The sequence below is a fragment of the Chrysoperla carnea genome, chromosome 4 (genome assembly GCF_905475395.1).
Source record: "Chrysoperla carnea chromosome 4, inChrCarn1.1, whole genome shotgun sequence".
NCBI classification, from domain to species: domain Eukaryota; kingdom Metazoa; phylum Arthropoda; class Insecta; order Neuroptera; family Chrysopidae; genus Chrysoperla; species Chrysoperla carnea.
The window spans coordinates 2,899,865-2,917,352 of NC_058340.1; the positions used below are offsets into that span (position 1 = coordinate 2,899,865).

At 28.6% G+C, this 17,488-nt stretch overlaps 1 protein-coding gene across 1 annotated transcript; it reads right to left on the reverse strand.

Annotated features, from left to right (window-relative positions):
- Nucleotides 1-15,794: 15,794 nt before the first annotated feature.
- LOC123297697 (clavesin-2-like) lies at nucleotides 15,795-17,236 on the reverse strand. Its single transcript, XM_044879453.1, has 4 exons — nucleotides 17,156-17,236; nucleotides 16,680-16,929; nucleotides 16,314-16,527; nucleotides 15,795-15,949 (listed from the first exon to the last, which is right to left on the reverse strand). Exons 1-4 carry the CDS (start codon nucleotides 17,170-17,172, stop codon nucleotides 15,798-15,800), a joined length of 633 nt encoding a protein of 210 aa, XP_044735388.1. The 5' UTR covers nucleotides 17,173-17,236; the 3' UTR covers nucleotides 15,795-15,797.
- Nucleotides 17,237-17,488: the final 252 nt, after the last annotated feature.

The window sequence follows — 17,488 nt, forward strand, 5'->3', positions numbered from 1 at the left end:
TATGAGCCATACACCATCAATTACTTCAGTGTAGACAGCTGGGTATAAAATATCCATAGATAATAAGTATTTATATTTATTGTAATTAGTTGAATATATCTGTTAAACTTATCTGTGTTATTTTATATATTGATACCGATATTACGTCACCAAATTGGATACCCGCGACTTTAACAGTTTAAAAAAGGTTTAAAATTTAAGTTTTTGGCAAGAAAGCATGTGTATTTTTCCGAAATAAATTTTTGGTGCCTTTTTATTAGCAAAATCAACATTTTGAAGTACTTTTTTAAGTATAGTAGAACACTCTATTGGGTGATATTTACATAAAATAATATTACATTGATTTAGTGTGTTAGAACCACAATTTTAAGGATAACGCCGTTCAGGATCCTACAATGTACATAGATCCCTTATAAGTTATATACGATTAAAAAAAAAAAGACTTCAGCCCTTTTTTTTTTTAAATTACCAAAGCCTGCCTGTACATAGAAGTACAGTAAAGAACAAGGCAAGAAAGACACACATATAATAAATAGAACAAGCATATAAATAATAGGTTATATTATTTATAATTATTTTTTCATAAAATAAAAATAAACAAAATTAATGTTGTGTAACAAATTCTTGGTATATGGTACCGTATTAATTTAAAAAGAATAAAAATATATAAAAGAAAAATAATAACAACAATATAATACAATACAAGCATACAACAATGCATGTAAACGTATTACGTATTACTAGTTCAATCCGTGCGGAATTCCGCTCCCGTAGCCACCGTAACCCATGGCTAAAAACAACAAACAACCAACCAATTTCGTAGTAAAATGGAAAAAAGATAAAGTCCTTAAATTGAGAACATGTATTAAAAATGGTAATTATATCTCTAGAGTATAAGGAGAGCGACTGTAAAAATTAACATGTTTGACTAATAATGTTTTGAGTATTATATGTCTAGTCTAGAGTATTAGGAGAGCATTTATAAAAACTAACATGTTTGTCTAATAAATTTATGATATTTTTTCGTTCAAATTATTTGTCTAGCGTGTTTTTCCTAAGCGGTACATTTTCTATCGTGGGTAATTTTTCATGGAACCTAGACTTAATAAGCTAGACTTAATAACCTAGACTTAATAATTTATTTGTGGGGGCACAAATTTAAAAAAATATATTTTCAATTTTGATGATAAATTTATATTATTACTTGACGATATAAGACGAAAAGTAAGAATAAAATTTTTCGATATCTGGCTTAATTTTCAAAATATCGAAAATTGAAAAGTTTGTTTAATTATTTAGCTTTCGATATTTCGAAAACCAAGAAACATATCGAAAAATTTTATTCTTATTTTTCGTCTACATTCATGAAGTTATAACAAAATTCATCATCAAAGTTGAAAATAAGATAAAAATAATTTCAACCCTTAATCTACCCTGCTTTTACATCCCTTATATGGACGGTGACACTTAGTTTTTTTCTTTTCTAATTCATTGCTAATATGTTTACTTTCTATTAAAAAGTTTTTTTAAAAATTTGTTTTCATTCATTCCAAATGAAAATTATCAAAAGCTTCCAAAATATGTCGTTTTTTGAGATTCCTCCATAAGAGCCAATGTATTTTATATCGATTTTTAATGACTTTTTTCTTAAAAATTTGCACGGATACCTAAGCTGAAATTTTAACCACATATTCTTTGAGTAAAAGACTACCTACAAACAAATTTTGAGCCTTTAATTCAAACATTGTTGTCATGCTCATACATCCTTAATAAGCTTAAAGAATGAATCATAGAACTTGATAAGGGAATAAAGAAGATAAATAAATGTAGGACAGAAAAAAACTTGCTAGAGTACAATAATATGTAAGATGTATTTTACCTTATACGTTACGAAGTAATGTAAATAAAATAATATCAAAATAAAGACATCGCATGTTAGGTATTTTCTTTATATACACCGTCATAGGTAGGTACCTATCTATAGGTATATAGTTGTTGTTGTCTATGTATAAGTATTGTATAAAGTGTATATAATAATATATAGGTATAGGTAAGTAGAATGATATTACATATAAGATACTAAAAGAGGTGTATGCTAGTATTATCATTCTAAAATTGTAAGATCTGCTACGTTTGATTAATAAATACTGTTAAAGAATTGTAATACAAGGGAAATTTACAAAATTTAAAAACCCCCGACAAATTTTTCGGATACGGAACCCTAAACTCGCACACGTTTAGGCACTACGGTGCCCCAGACAGGCACACTCACCCACAGACACACACGCATAGTAATCAAACTTATAACACTCCTTTATTTTAGTTCGGGGGTTAAGAAAAAGAAATAAATCAGTAAAAACAAACAATTGACTGAGTTAACTGTTAAAGTACCATGTATAGACAATGCTGTCATGTCACATAAGTAAAGAAAGACAGCCACACACAAATATCCGATATTCTCATATAATACATACTATATAATTTGCGCCTCATTTGCGCTCTCACGGGTAAACAGTCTATCTCTAATGGTTTACAAGATCCTACGGACCCAAGACGAAATTGATCTATATTGCTCATTCACTAACTCAATCTCACTTTTTATATCTTGAGCACGTTATAAAAATTTCAGCTTGATATCTTTTTTCGTTTCTGAGTTACTATGAACACCTATACCAAAATTTTGGTGGTAGCATCAATATTTTTAAGCGTTACAAACTTGGGACTAAATTTAATATACCTTGACATATTTCATATATACATGGTATAAAAATAGAAAAATAGAAATTGTAATTGTACTATAACCTCACGGCGATCCGCTCAAATTAATGTTGAGTAAACTTATTCAAATGCACAAAAAAACGAAAAAAAAGAAATGTTTCGGCATCTAGTTTAAGACACTAATAACGCGCAGGCTGAGAAGTGCTGGTGCTGCAATAGTTAACGCTTTATATACATATAAAAACGATTTCTTGGAAACCGTCAACTTTATGAAAACATTTTCCCATTCAAACATCTTTATCCATTTTCCCGAAAATCGGAAAAAACGGCCAAATATATATATATATATATATATATATATATATATATATATATATATATATACAATACCTTGAAACTAATTGATTTTATAACAAATTTTTTCAAACAAAAGTTGTTGGAAATTTGTTTTCCTAAAAAAGATTTGGATTGAACAATTTCGATATCTTTAACCGTTTGCAAAACGATCAAATTTGTAGTTAAATTTTTTTTAATTATCCAATCATTATCTTCGAATTATACGTAAAAAGTCCTGAAAATGGTTACTCGGGAATTTTCGAGGTCCCTGATTGCAAATAAGACGATAAAAAAAGAAATTCGTGAACAAAATTATTCCTTGTGAAAAATCATGACGACAAAACTTGATAGATGAATTGGAAATTATAACCGATAATAGTTTAATTTCAACCTGTCAGCAATCTTGATTTAAAAATGTTTTGATGAGATTTTTAACGGACAAGCTCGATCAGTCTTTAATCTTATATACATGTATCGTTCACATAAATAGTACCATTTATGTTATTATTATAGGTAGTAGGTATAATACATGTTTACTGAAAATATAAGTATACTAGCTGTGAACTACCCGCTTTGCTGGGCAACATCCCCACTTGCACCCCTCCCTCCACATTTCCTTGCGTGGGATAACAGTTTTGTAATGTACACGTTATGCTCTTTTATTTGATACCCCACTTAGGTATATTTGTAAATATTCGATAATTCCTTCCTACTTTCTCGCTACACCTTTCTACCCTCCGAAGTTTAAAAGTAGATAAAAACAATAGATCTTTGAAGCTGGTTGTATATCGTGTCAATATTTGAGCTTAATCGATGCACAACTTTTTTAGTTTTTGAAGCATATCCCTTTCAACCCCTTACTCTACTATAATATGGATGTATTATACATAAAAACCTTCCTCTTGAATCACTCTATCTATTAAAAAAAACCGCATCAAAATCCGTTGCGTAGTTTCAAAGATTTAAGCATACAAAGGGACATAGGGACATAGGGACAGAGAAAGCGACTTTGTTTTATACTATGTATTGATACATACATACATACATGAATATACGTCCTTATACGGATGGTAATATTTGTAAGAAAACAGGGAGCTGTACCTCATTGACTCGAGTCAAGGGAATTAATTTTCTGAGAACATATTTTGTAAGACGTGCGAGTGCCTGTCACCAACAGCAGTTGACACTGTAATATACACAATATTATAGGAGAAATACATTTCCGTTTATGTTTCCTTTTGAGTTACAGACCCCAAACATATACATACACATTTAGGGTAGACTGTCGTACCTTAATATAATAATTTTTGAAATGCTGAATTTAATTAATAATTTCTGTGAATGCTGAATTTATATGTATTGTGATGAACAGAGCATTTTCAACAACATGCATTATAAATTATGATTTATGATAATATTAATAGTTGCTTTAATTCTCTTAGCTTTATAACTTCTCAATTGAAACAAACAACTTGAGTCAATGTTATAATTAGACTTTGATGATCAAACAAAAGCAATATACTTATACATAGATAGATATATACTTATCTAACTAACAACATATATACATTACATAACCTTTTTACCTTTATTGTAGGTACATCAACAAGATTCCAGAAATGTTGTTATATAATCATCAAAGAGTTTACAGGTAACAACTATAAGATATTATGTGTGATATATGCATTATTATAGAAGACTTATAACCAACTAAACTATTACTCCAATAAATGAGGGGAAAAAAACGAAATCTCTAAATTTTGACCAATAGAACCGATTTCGATGAAATTTGGGATTATAATTTGTTCACCCGCTAGATCAAAAGTTATATGATGCCTAGTGGTGCTTTTTCCCAGAGCGATGAGCGATGTTTCCATGGTAACGATACACTACTTTAATTATAGAATTGTATGGATGCATATATAATTGTATGGATTGCATTTAAGGCTTACATTGAAAATTTAATATTATTGTCTCACAAATTTAAATAATTAATTATGATAATTTACATTTGAAAAATAATATTTGTGCAATTTGATTTCTTATTTTCACAATTTTTAATGCATTAAGTTTAATTAATTCGTGTTTTACAATAATTTTAATTTGACATTTCTGTAACATTAACATGTAAAGAACTGCAAATTAGTCATAACAGCCCCCTTTAACGCCAAAATTTTTCACTGGAAGCGCTGGCATCGATTTTATTGTCCCTATTAATTTTCTGAGAACATATTTTGTAAGACGTGCGAGTGCCTGTCACCAACAGCAGTTGACACTGTAATATACACAATATTATAGGAGAAATACATTTCCGTTTATGTTTCCTTTTGAGTTACAGACCCCAAACATATACATACACATTTAGGGTAGACTGTCGTACCTTAATATAATAATTTTTGAAACAAATAGCACATTTTTTAATGACATAAATATTAGAAACACAGAAAAAGAGACTAAGAAGTGAATTATTGTACGCTATGGTGAGAATTACTGCTTTGAAATGTTTTGGAGTAATGACTGTTGATTTTACCAATATTACCTACGTCCCCAAAATGATTGGCTGCGTTTTTGACAGAATAAAAAGGTTTATAATTTAATTTAATTTCATGGCCTGAAAGCGTGTTAATTGACGGGTTAAAAGTGGTATTGAAAACCAAATAAATGTTAATTGTGATCGAAGGTACAACAGTTTCCCTTACTGTACGCAGACATTTACCACGATACCAATTTTGTTAAAGCATCATATTCACACAATAATATTAATGTTCAAATAAACAAATAGATATGGTGCTATTACCCTAATGATCATAGTTACACATATATATGAATATAACTTTAAGGGGCTGATACTACAATTCATTTGCATCAAATATGACCAATAACCTGTAGGCCAAAATTGTACGACTTTTAAGACTTAACCGACTCCACCCATATCACAAATGTAATTGTATATATGCATGTAGTTTAATAAATAAAGATTAACAAATAATGATGTGGGTGGCCTCTGTTATAGGCGTTTATGTCAGTATGTCAGAGAAACAAAGGTTAAACCCCATCATTAATATATAAAACAGAAAATTGTAATAATATTAAATTTGTTCAGATACTTATATGAAATTTCTTAGTTAAAGAACGAAGACAATTGTCCGTTAATATCTTTATAAGAAGCATGGAGACGAATAGGCTAGTTTTGGAAGGGCCATATATACAATCACGCTGAATTCTAATAATTTTCACATCACCTATTAAAAATTTGATTAACGTTCTATTTTTTTCCAGAAATATATTTTTATGTATATATGAAATCTATCAAGGTATACTAAGTTTAGTCTCAAGTTTATCACGCTTAAAAATATTGATGCTACAAACAAAATTATAGTACAGGTGTTCATAAAATCATCTAATTAGTTCATTTCCGGTTGCCTGTTCGTCCATCAACATGATAACTAAAAAATCTTGGATCCTCTTGTAAGCCGATAGAGATATAGAGCAAAGTTTTAAATATTAAAAATATTCTTTATAAAAAAATAATCAACTTTTGTTCCAAACATTTTTTCGTAAACATCACTGTTTACCCATGAGGGCGCAAATAAGGTTAGAAACTTTATATAGTACGTATACAGCGATTATATATATTCTATCTCGGTAGTTATGGAAAATTTTAAATAAAGTTAAAGAGGAAAAAGTCCAGTTTTTACTACCCGCACTTCGGATAGAAAATTTCTGTGAATGCTGAATTTATATGTATTGTGATGAACAGAGCATTTTCAACAACATGCATTATAAATTATGATTTATGATAATATTAATAGTTGCTTTAATTCTCTTAGCTTTATAACTTCTCAATTGAAACAAACAACTTGAGTCAATGTTATAATTAGACTTTGATGATCAAACAAAAGCAATATACTTATACATAGATAGATATATACTTATCTAACTAACAACATATATACATTACATAACCTTTTTACCTTTATTGTAGGTACATCAACAAGATTCCAGAAATGTTGTTATATAATCATCAAAGAGTTTACAGGTAACAACTATAAGATATTATGTGTGATATATGCATTATTATAGAAGACTTATAACCAACTAAACTATTACTCCAATAAATGAGGGGAAAAAAACGAAATCTCTAAATTTTGACCAATAGAACCGATTTCGATGAAATTTGGGATTATAATTTGTTCACCCGCTAGATCAAAAGTTATATGATGCCTAGTGGTGCTTTTTCCCAGAGCGATGAGCGATGTTTCCATGGTAACGATACACTACTTTAATTATAGAATTGTATGGATGCATATATAATTGTATGGATTGCATTTAAGGCTTACATTGAAAATTTAATATTATTGTCTCACAAATTTAAATAATTAATTATGATAATTTACATTTGAAAAATAATATTTGTGCAATTTGATTTCTTATTTTCACAATTTTTAATGCATTAAGTTTAATTAATTCGTGTTTTACAATAATTTTAATTTGACATTTCTGTAACATTAACATGTAAAGAACTGCAAATTAGTCATAACAGCCCCCTTTAACGCCAAAATTTTTCACTGGAAGCGCTGGCATCGATTTTATTGTCCCTACCATGACTACGCACACAACGAATATGATTCATCATTTTTTCAGCCAACTTTGAACGATTTATGATTTTTGGAAACTTTGTTAATCCAAAAATGTATTTATAAAGTTTTATTGAAATCCCTATTATTATCTAATCCTTGCTTATCTCCCTAAGCCTCGTTTACTGGAGTATATATTATACACTAGTTTTGAATACATCACAAATAAATCGTATACATATTTCATAAATCTATCAAATATGACGATGTAGATGATAAGAGATACTAGATAGACGTTATTACTTTTGTTCTTTTTGGTTCTGTATAACACCACCTAGTGTAGATAAAAAAGGATAATACTATTATAGTAATAAAGCCAACTTTGTTTACTTACACCTTGTGTAAATAGTGTATACACTGTTGTACGAAAGTAACAAATCAATCGAACAGTCTGTAATAGGAAAATACAAACGAGTACTGTACAATCATAATTCAAAAATTCGATAACTTAGTAAAATAACATACAAAACCCCCGAAAAATTCGAAAAACCGATCTACCATAGTCCCTCGTCCAAGAAGAAAGTGTTTTTGTTTTTTTTTTCGGACTTACCAGACGTCAATCGATAGCCATTCATTAGCCGTAACAAAACACGCTTTGTTTTTTGGCTTGTTTTCTTCTATAACAAGGTATGTTTTCTTTTATGATAGCAATTTTGTCATCCGTTTCGTATATTATTTTGATTATTAGATGTTTGGATATAGTAGAGTTGACCAGTTTTATACAATCGTTTCAAGTTTTACCAAATGAATGTGTACATAAAGAATATTTTGTTATAGTACCTTTTCTAATTTATACTGGGTCTTGGGTCAAAATTCTAAGCTATCATTGAACAATAAAGTGTTAGTGTATAAAACAATACTTAAACCTGTGTGGACCTATGGCATTCAGCTATGGGGATGTGCTAGCAATAGTAATATCGAAATCCTGCAAAGATTCCAATCAAAAGTGTTGCGAACAATTAGTGATTCCCCGTGGTATGTACGTAATGACGATATTCACCGAAGTCTCAAAGTGACCACCGTGCGTGAAGAAATTGCGCGTTTCAGTGATAGATACCTAACACGCATTGAGCAGTATCCAAACTCTGAAGTGATCAAACTCTTGGACAAGTGTGACAGTGTGAACATACTAAAGAGACAAAACGTACTAGATTTAAAATTTAGGTTTTAACAGTCATTGTGAACAGACTAAACACACAAAATCTGGTAGATTTAAAATTTAGTTTTATTTAACATTATCACTAGATTAAGATTCATATACTTAGTTTAAGCATATTAAGGTGATCACCAGTGGGTAGATTACCGTTCAAGTTAACCTTTTAGTCACTAGATCTATTTATAGTTCTTTTAAGAACTGATAATAGAAAATAGGAATTATAAAAAAAAAAAAAAATAGTACCTAGTTGAAAATAATACCTTGAACAAAACGGCAAAAATTAATATTATATAAAAGAGTAATATTGTGTGTATACATGTATACAGTAAACGTACAATATATACTTATATATATATATATATATATATTGTTGTCATATATACAAGTTAATATTTATGTTTTCAAATATATATTTCTGACACATTTTAAATAATGTGTTTAAATGTAAAACTAACACATTGTGAACCATAATGTAGAGAAATGGTTTGGTTTGTAGATGGCTGACTCTGACTGGCTACATTCTACTTATGGATTAAGAGCCAGGCCAAAGAAAAAAATCCTTAAATTTACCAAAGCTGATCATTTGAGGTTTGATTATAATAGTTGTGTACACACACATACTGCGGTCAGACAAGTGAACGATAGAACAGGGTCAGATATATGCTATTGAAACCGTTAAGTTTTACGTGGTACTAAAATGAATTTACTAAAGTTGAAAATTGTTGATTTATAGATTGTATATTACATATAAATAACAGTTATGATTATCAGCCAGTTAGGTGTTAGAACAGGGTTGGGCAGTCAGCCCTTATTTATGAACAATAAATAAATAAGATTCATTTAAATACCACAAAAGTTGGAAATAAATCTTATTTATTGATTGTTCATAAATAAAGGCTGACTGACCAGCCCTGTTCTAACGTTTAACTGGCTGGCTGTCATAACTGTTACCTATATGCAATATACAAGCTGTATAACAATTTTCATTTAATAAATTCATTTAAATACCACGGAAATCATAAATGAATCTGATGTATTTACTGTTCATAACTAAGGACTGACTGACCAGCTCTGTTCTAACACCGAACTGACTGACAATCATAACTGTTATTTATATGTAATATACAATCTGTATAACAATTTTCGGCTTTAGTAAATTCATTTTAGTACCACTTCAAACTTAACCGTTTCGATGGAATATATCTGACCCCTGTTCTATCGGTCGCTTAACTGATCGCAGTATGTGTGTGTACACAACTACAACTACTATAACCAATCTTCAAATGATCAGCTTTAGTAAATTTAAGGAACTTTTTTTGGCCTGGCTCTTCCATTATTACGCTATAATGTTCAATAATACGTGTATCATTTTGTTGAATATCCGCTGTATTTCAGAAAATCATTTCACATTATTTTTCTCATTTTTTTTAGGAAAGTGTAAATTAAATATTTTTACGCCTTCCTTCTTCCTTGATCACCTTGAAAAAAAAAGGAGTGTTATAAGTTATGTGTGTATGTCAGTCTGTCTGTCTGTCTGTGGCATTGTAACTCCTAAACTAATGAACCGATTTTGATTGAGTTTTTTTTTGTTTCGCTTGAAAAAAAATTTAAAGAAGAGTGTTCTTTGCTATGTTTCTCTTGCGAGTTTAGGGTTCCGTACCCGGAAAAACTAAAAAAATTTCGATGATCTTCAAAATCGGATTAGATTGGAAAAAGTTTCAAGTAAAAAGTTAATTTAATGGAAAGTGTTCTTAGATGTGTTTCAAGTGTCAGTTTAGGGTTCCGTACCCGATATTTATCGAGGGTATTTTAAATTTTGTAAATTTCTCTTGTATTTTTTGGCAATACTTTTGTCAATAAATGCAAATTTGCAGCAATATCTTAAAACTATATTTCGGCACCAATTGAAAATGAATATCAGTCGGGCTATATACGCTAAAACTTTTCCGAAACTTTTAATATTTCCATTGTTTTATTTGAGTTGCGTGCATATTATAGTATTTCAAAATAGAGGACAATTAAATTCGAAATTAGGAAAATTGAGTTGAATTACATTGAAACATACCGTAGATATCAAATTCATTGTTATATGAATGTTTATTACATTCGTTTTTTAAGGTATATGAAGGTTAAATTATATAACAAAAATGTGTGTTGCGAAGTTCAAGGAAAACGCTTAAAGATAGAAATAGAATTTTGAGAGTAAACCAATTTCTGAATAAAATTCATGTTAGGATTTTAAATATAATGGTTATAAAGAAAAACCACACACACTCCGATATTCTATGTATATATAGTTGATAAGAATATTTCCATATGAATAGCATGTACAAATCTTTATTGCTAAAGGCGCTATCTAAAAATATACCTCTAGGATCGATCAGTAAAGATATTGTTCCGTTGTATAATAACATAAGAGTAAGTGGAGGTACCTACGCGTTAAATTATACGTTCAATTCTATACGAATATCTACTTTACACACATACGTATGACTAACTTAAACATTTTAGTCATATAAAATATCTTTTATTAGTATTTTCAAAAATAATTGTGGTTTCTTTGAATATTTATTGAAAATTCTTATTGGGAAGATGGTTTAGAAGTAATATAATGTCAATGCAAGGAGTGAAAACTTTCAAAAAGGATCAAACGTTCCTTTTTGATTTACAAAAAAACAAGCCGTGGGTAGTGTCTGGTACGACTCTTGAGGTCCATACGAATAACTTCCCAGCATAATAATAATTATAAAAATAAAAAATGAAAACTCGACACCCAAAAAAATTTATTTTAATATTCATAATAGATTTATTTACGATGTCACATTTGTTAAATTTTTTTCAAAAAATTAAAAAAAAAACTGTATGTGATGGTGAAGTTATCAACATCAGACAGTCGCTGAAACGGAGCGTCAATTGTTCTTCAATTCAGCTGTTCAATCTGGCCACAGAATGATCTGATGCGAGTTATTCTTAGCGTACTTGTACTACCGTCGAGACGAATCGGAACTGTGCCATCAGTGCCCATAGTAATGCGTTCCTCAGATAACCACTTCCAGATCATATAATGTGAATTGATTGAACAATTGAAAGTGACCGACTTGCATGAGCTTTGAACCCTAAACCTATGGATTAGAAGTCCAATACTCTACCAAGCCTGCCACAACTACCGTTGGAAATGACAAAAGAAAAATATAACGTCAATTGGTTTTTAGCTGACAATTTTGTTAGTTTTTTTCATTGTTTGAAACAAGGAATATTTTCGGCGTAATTTGAGAAATATTTTTTGTTGGATTTTTAATATCTGAACTAATTCGACACCCACATTCAAAAAAATTAATATTTTGTTTAGTAGATGTCATAACCAATGTCCTCAAAATTTTTTCATGTAATTTCAATGAATTTTGGTCAAATTTTTCGAAGATGCATAGTCTAGTGCAAGTAATAGAAAATAATCGAATTAAAACAAGCTGCCATCTTCATTGCTTAAAGACAATTTTGAGCTTTTGATTGCAGTAAAAACCATTCAAACACCTTTGAAGATATCCAAAATACTATCTATTTGAAGAATATCTTCTAGAAAAATAGGAACAGAAACTTTTTAAGCACACAAAAAAAATTTCGTGGAGTGCGTGGAGACTTGACCTTGTGAGAGAGAGATGATGGCTGGTCACTCATCAAAGGATGTCTGCGTGTCTAAAAAAAAACTATGTCTTCACCTTGAATAAAATAACTATTTCACTTTTAAATATTATATTTTGGTATAATATAGTTTTTTTTTTTGTTATTTCAAATAAATTTTATGAATGTATATGTTTATAACTTCCTGTTTTTCTCAACTTAATTTGTCATTATATGTAGTTTAGCTACACGAAGGAATGTGTATAGTATTGTATTATAGTATATTTTCACAAACATGTAAATGAAAATGTAAAAATGTCTCCATGAACTAATATTCTGAATACAGTCAGTAAGTATACTCATGGGTGTCGGTATATTACGCAGTCAGCTGTAAAGTATTCGTATATGTATAATAAAATAATATTCCCCAATACAATAGATATTACAATTCTAGTGTAATAAAATTTCTCTCATAATAATATTACAAAACAAGATATTATTTAAAATTAATACGGATATGTATGTTTGTATATATATTGTACTATGGATTATGATTATCGTATTATAATAATACGTGTTTAATTCAAATATTATGTATATTATTATACTTATTTTTGAAAGTAAAATATAAATGGCTGTGATGGCTGTGGTTTTTAAGAGCAAGACTTATAACTTTCTTATAACAAGTGAAATTTACAAAATTAAAAGCACCCTCGGCAAATTTTTCGGGTACGGAAGCCTAAGTTCGCATTTAAAACATATAAAAGAACATTATTTATTATATTACTCTTTTTCTTAAAGTCTTCTCCAAACTGAATCGATTTTTAATTACACGCCTATTTTTTAGTTGTTTTGGGTACGGAACCCCAAACTTGAACTTGAACATAGTTAAGAACCCTCTCCATTAAATTCTCTTTCATAGGAAACAAAAAAATCAAAATCGGTTCACCCGTTTAGGTGCTACAATGCCACAGACTTGTTTTGTATTTGCTGCATTTACAAAATATGTCCACTTATATCTTAGCTCAAAATAATTATTAAAATTTCGTAAATTTTGCAGAAGTGTTATACAAAATTTTAGTTGTCGTAGCACTACAGCCTTGCCTATGAATGAATAAGTAATTGGATCGATCCTTGATAAAAACCCTACCTACTCCTCTCACTTAATATTTCAAACGGAACAAATAGTTTTTTGGGACTCATCCACAAACACATACATTATTTAATGTTTTTGTATGATTTTAGATATCTTAAACGTAAAATAAAATTTTTTATTTAAATTTTCGTTATTACAACGACACCTTTCTCTCAAAAAGTTTATAATCACTGAGCTGCCATTGAATATTATTTTAAAGAAAATGTGTGAGTATATATATATAAATATGTTGCAGTCAAAAATCTTATCCGGTCAAAACTACTTTTAACTGGCAATTGGCTTGTTTTTACTTCAATTAACCAAAAATCAAAACAAAAAAAACCTGCATACCCATGCTTACTCGACCCCATTAAAGGCATTGTCAATCCGAGAATCAATGAGCGAACGCAATCACAGGATTAACGTAAAGATAAAAAATTCCGCAGATTCATTGAAGGCATGACCAAATCGTGGATCAGTGAGTGAACTCTGTTATAAGGTTAACGCAAGTTATTTTTGTACCGAATACTTTTGATCGGAGTTGTATTGGCACCGGATCGTTTTGTGTCGAGCTATTTTTACCAGAGTTGTAATGACTAAGTTGTTTTGAACAGAAGTATTAAATACCGAGTTTTTGATGACGGTTTTTCTCTCTCCAGATATGTCAGTCAAAATAACTTTTGATTAAAAATTTACAGTCAAAAGCACTTTTAATTAATGATTTTCAGTCAAAACTATCATTGTCAAACCTGTGCAGTCAAAAGTACTTTTGACTGACTAAAATTTTTGACTGTGACATTTACATTTACAAAATGTGAATATTAGGGAAGGAAAAAAATCTTACTTACAAGACGAAATGTGATTACAATTTAATGACTTGTCAAGATTTTATAAAGAAAAATGAAAATGGATAATTTGATATGAAAAATAATATTATTTTTATTAAGATTAAAAGATTTTTCACAATCTTTGCCAAAGACGCCTTTGTTACTACATAACCCACCGCATAAATAAAAAAAAAAAGAATCTAAAATTTTCAAACAATATTTAAATTATGTTCAAAATTAATAAACAATAAATCAAAAATTTGATATTAAATAAAATTAATGACTAAAAAAAAAGAAGTTATTCTTGTCTTGACCAAATCTACTAACAAACTAGCATTATTCATAAAGTTTTTAGATTGACCTTCCAAGTTTTTACCTAAATATGTAAATGTATTTTTTGTTATAAAAAGTAAGTAATTCGCTTATTAATTAAAATAATATATGATAATTATGTTTTGTTCAAAATATTTAACAATCTACTTTTAGATAACTTTATTCTATTTATTATCGCAGTTAGTGAAAATAAATTGAGCGAATTAGTCAAAATGAATTCAGGGATAGTTAAAAATAATGTTTCTTTTGAATTCAGAAAATTTACAACTTTTCTATACCGTTACTTACAATGATGTTTAGAAAGGAGGTCTCATATTTAAATTTTACCATAATCATAACTTCAAAATTTCACGATTCTATGGCAACTAGTTTTTGAGTTATTTGCGGTATCCAAAATTTTCGAAATTCTCCTTCAATTGCTATGTATAGGCAATTACATAACTGATAAATGTTTCTAAATAGACGTGTTCATCGATTTGCTTTTGTTTCGGACAGTTGTCAAAAAACTATTCAACCTAAGAAAGTTAAATATATTTTATCTTTTTCAAGGAGCGCTTTTTGACAAGGATGGAATATATAAGATATGTCTTTACTTGATTGAAAACAGTCCGAAACAAAAAAGAATCATTTTGTTAATTAAACATAATTGTAAAAGCCCTATTTAAACTTTAGAAATCAGAAAATTTAGAAAAACCATCAGTCCTAATGGCTTTCTTCAATATCACAGATGTTGTTGCACTTTTATTTGTAACAAAATATAACAAAAATCATATGTGTGATTTTAAGTTTATTCATTTCTATTTCTTTTGGTGCCTTTTATTTCGATTTAACCATATTACCATTGCTTCCGTAGCAATAAACTTCTTATTTACGCTTCTTCTCAAAAACAGCCTCCGGCATATTAGACACCTAAATTTAGAGGTAAAGTTTTATAAATATACAATATTTTAACACGTAAACAAATTAATAACAAACATTTATTCGCATAGTTAAATATTTAAAAAAATTTTTAAACTCCTAAAATATTATTTTTATTATTAGTCAACATCCAATTTTTTAAATGATCCATGCATTGATCCAAAATATTCATCATCATTTATGTTTTTAATTCGTTTTGATTCGTCTGTACGTGTTTTCGAGAGTTCTATTAAATTATCACGATTTTTTTTCATAACTGTATACCACTCATCTAAAATATTTTATTAAAAAAATGTAAAATTCTGTTCTTGTTTTGAAAAAGAAAAATTTAAAAAAAATTGAAATTCAACAACTCTAATTAAGTGCTTAAAAATTGAATATTATATATTTTCAAATTATCTTTTAAACAAAATCACATATGTATCTATTTCCAGCCCTTCCATACTTTAATAATACTTACCATGCCCAGAATTTTATTTTTTTCCGCTTTTTAGGGCCATATGAATGCATTGTCATCTACTTTTGACCTATGGATCAAATTTCAAGTCTCTAGCTTATCGGAAAGTTACTTTAAAATGAACTACAAAATTCCAGCCAGGCATACAAAAAGCGAGTTAATAAAAAAGTTAAAGTACCTGTAATTACTTGAATGTCAGGTAAATCTCCACCCACATTTTTTGGTAACAATTCTTTTGGAACTAATTTATGTAATGATTCATAACTATCATGTAAATGAATACGTTCAAATAATTTTGGTTTTATTAAAGTTTTTGCAATACCCAAAAGAAAAATTCCACCGGGAGGCGGAAATAGAAAATGTAATCCAGCAACCCGAAGACTATAACCTTTCTGTAAAAGAAAACTAATTAATTATATACTGAATATTTTTATAGAAGTTTGAGTGAATATAAATATTCGTTGAAGTTTTTTTCAATTTAAAATACTTTTTGAAAAATGGAGCGCACTGATTTACTAATAATACAGGTAATTTGAATACTTACAAGATAAACATCAATAGCTTTTTTAAACAAAGTTGGAGTCAATCCTTTGATAATATTCATATTAACTCTTGAACAATCATAAACAATAATTTCTCCAGTATTTCGATCATATGGAATTCGTGTTTCAAGTCCCATTATATATGCTTTGGCATACGAAATTAAATTAAAATTATCATCAAATTGATCTGTTAAATCAATATAATTGATTCGATTTAAGTCTTTGGTAAGCTTTGGAAGAGGTGGGCATCGGCTGAAAATAATAATTAGTAAATTTTGCAAAACTTCGAGTAGTATTACAAATTATTTAATGTTAAAATTTTTCTTTTTTACAAAATCTGATTCCAATTTTCACTAAATTATCTTTTTAAAACTGAAATTGGTTGCTTGTATGTTTGAAAAAATTATTTTCAAATCGAGATAACTTACTTAATCATTTTTACTAAGTTTAAATTAAATAGTTAAAATATTATAATTACATATATTTCAATCCCATTTCAAACTCAGGACTTCTTGGATCCCAATTATCAAAAAATTCTGGATAAATATTTCTAAGCCGATAACACAAATCTAAATTTTTTTTCGTTTTCTCAATAGAAAATTTATTAAATACGAGAAACGCTTCAATTTTTTTTCTAAATGCATGTTCATCTGAAAAAAAAAATAGATAAATTTAATTTTTCGATTTCATGATCAATATTTTTCGTTCAAAAAATTTAAAAAGAGTCCAAATATATTTAAATAATTTTTATATGAATTTCAGTTAAAAAGCTTTAACTTGTTATGTTTCGAAATAAATATGAATCAATATT

What these genes read in the sequence shown, in the direction of transcription:
- LOC123297697 (XM_044879453.1), bottom strand. An exon ending in AAGCTATTGATGTTTATCTT is followed by an intron (nt 16,528 to 16,679) that starts GTAAGTATTCAA and finishes TTTCTTTTACAG; the next exon opens with AAAGGTTATAGTCTTCGGGT. An exon ending in TGACATTCAAGTAATTACAG is followed by an intron (nt 15,950 to 16,313) that starts GTACTTTAACTT and finishes AAAATATTTTAG; the next exon opens with ATGAGTGGTATACAGTTATG.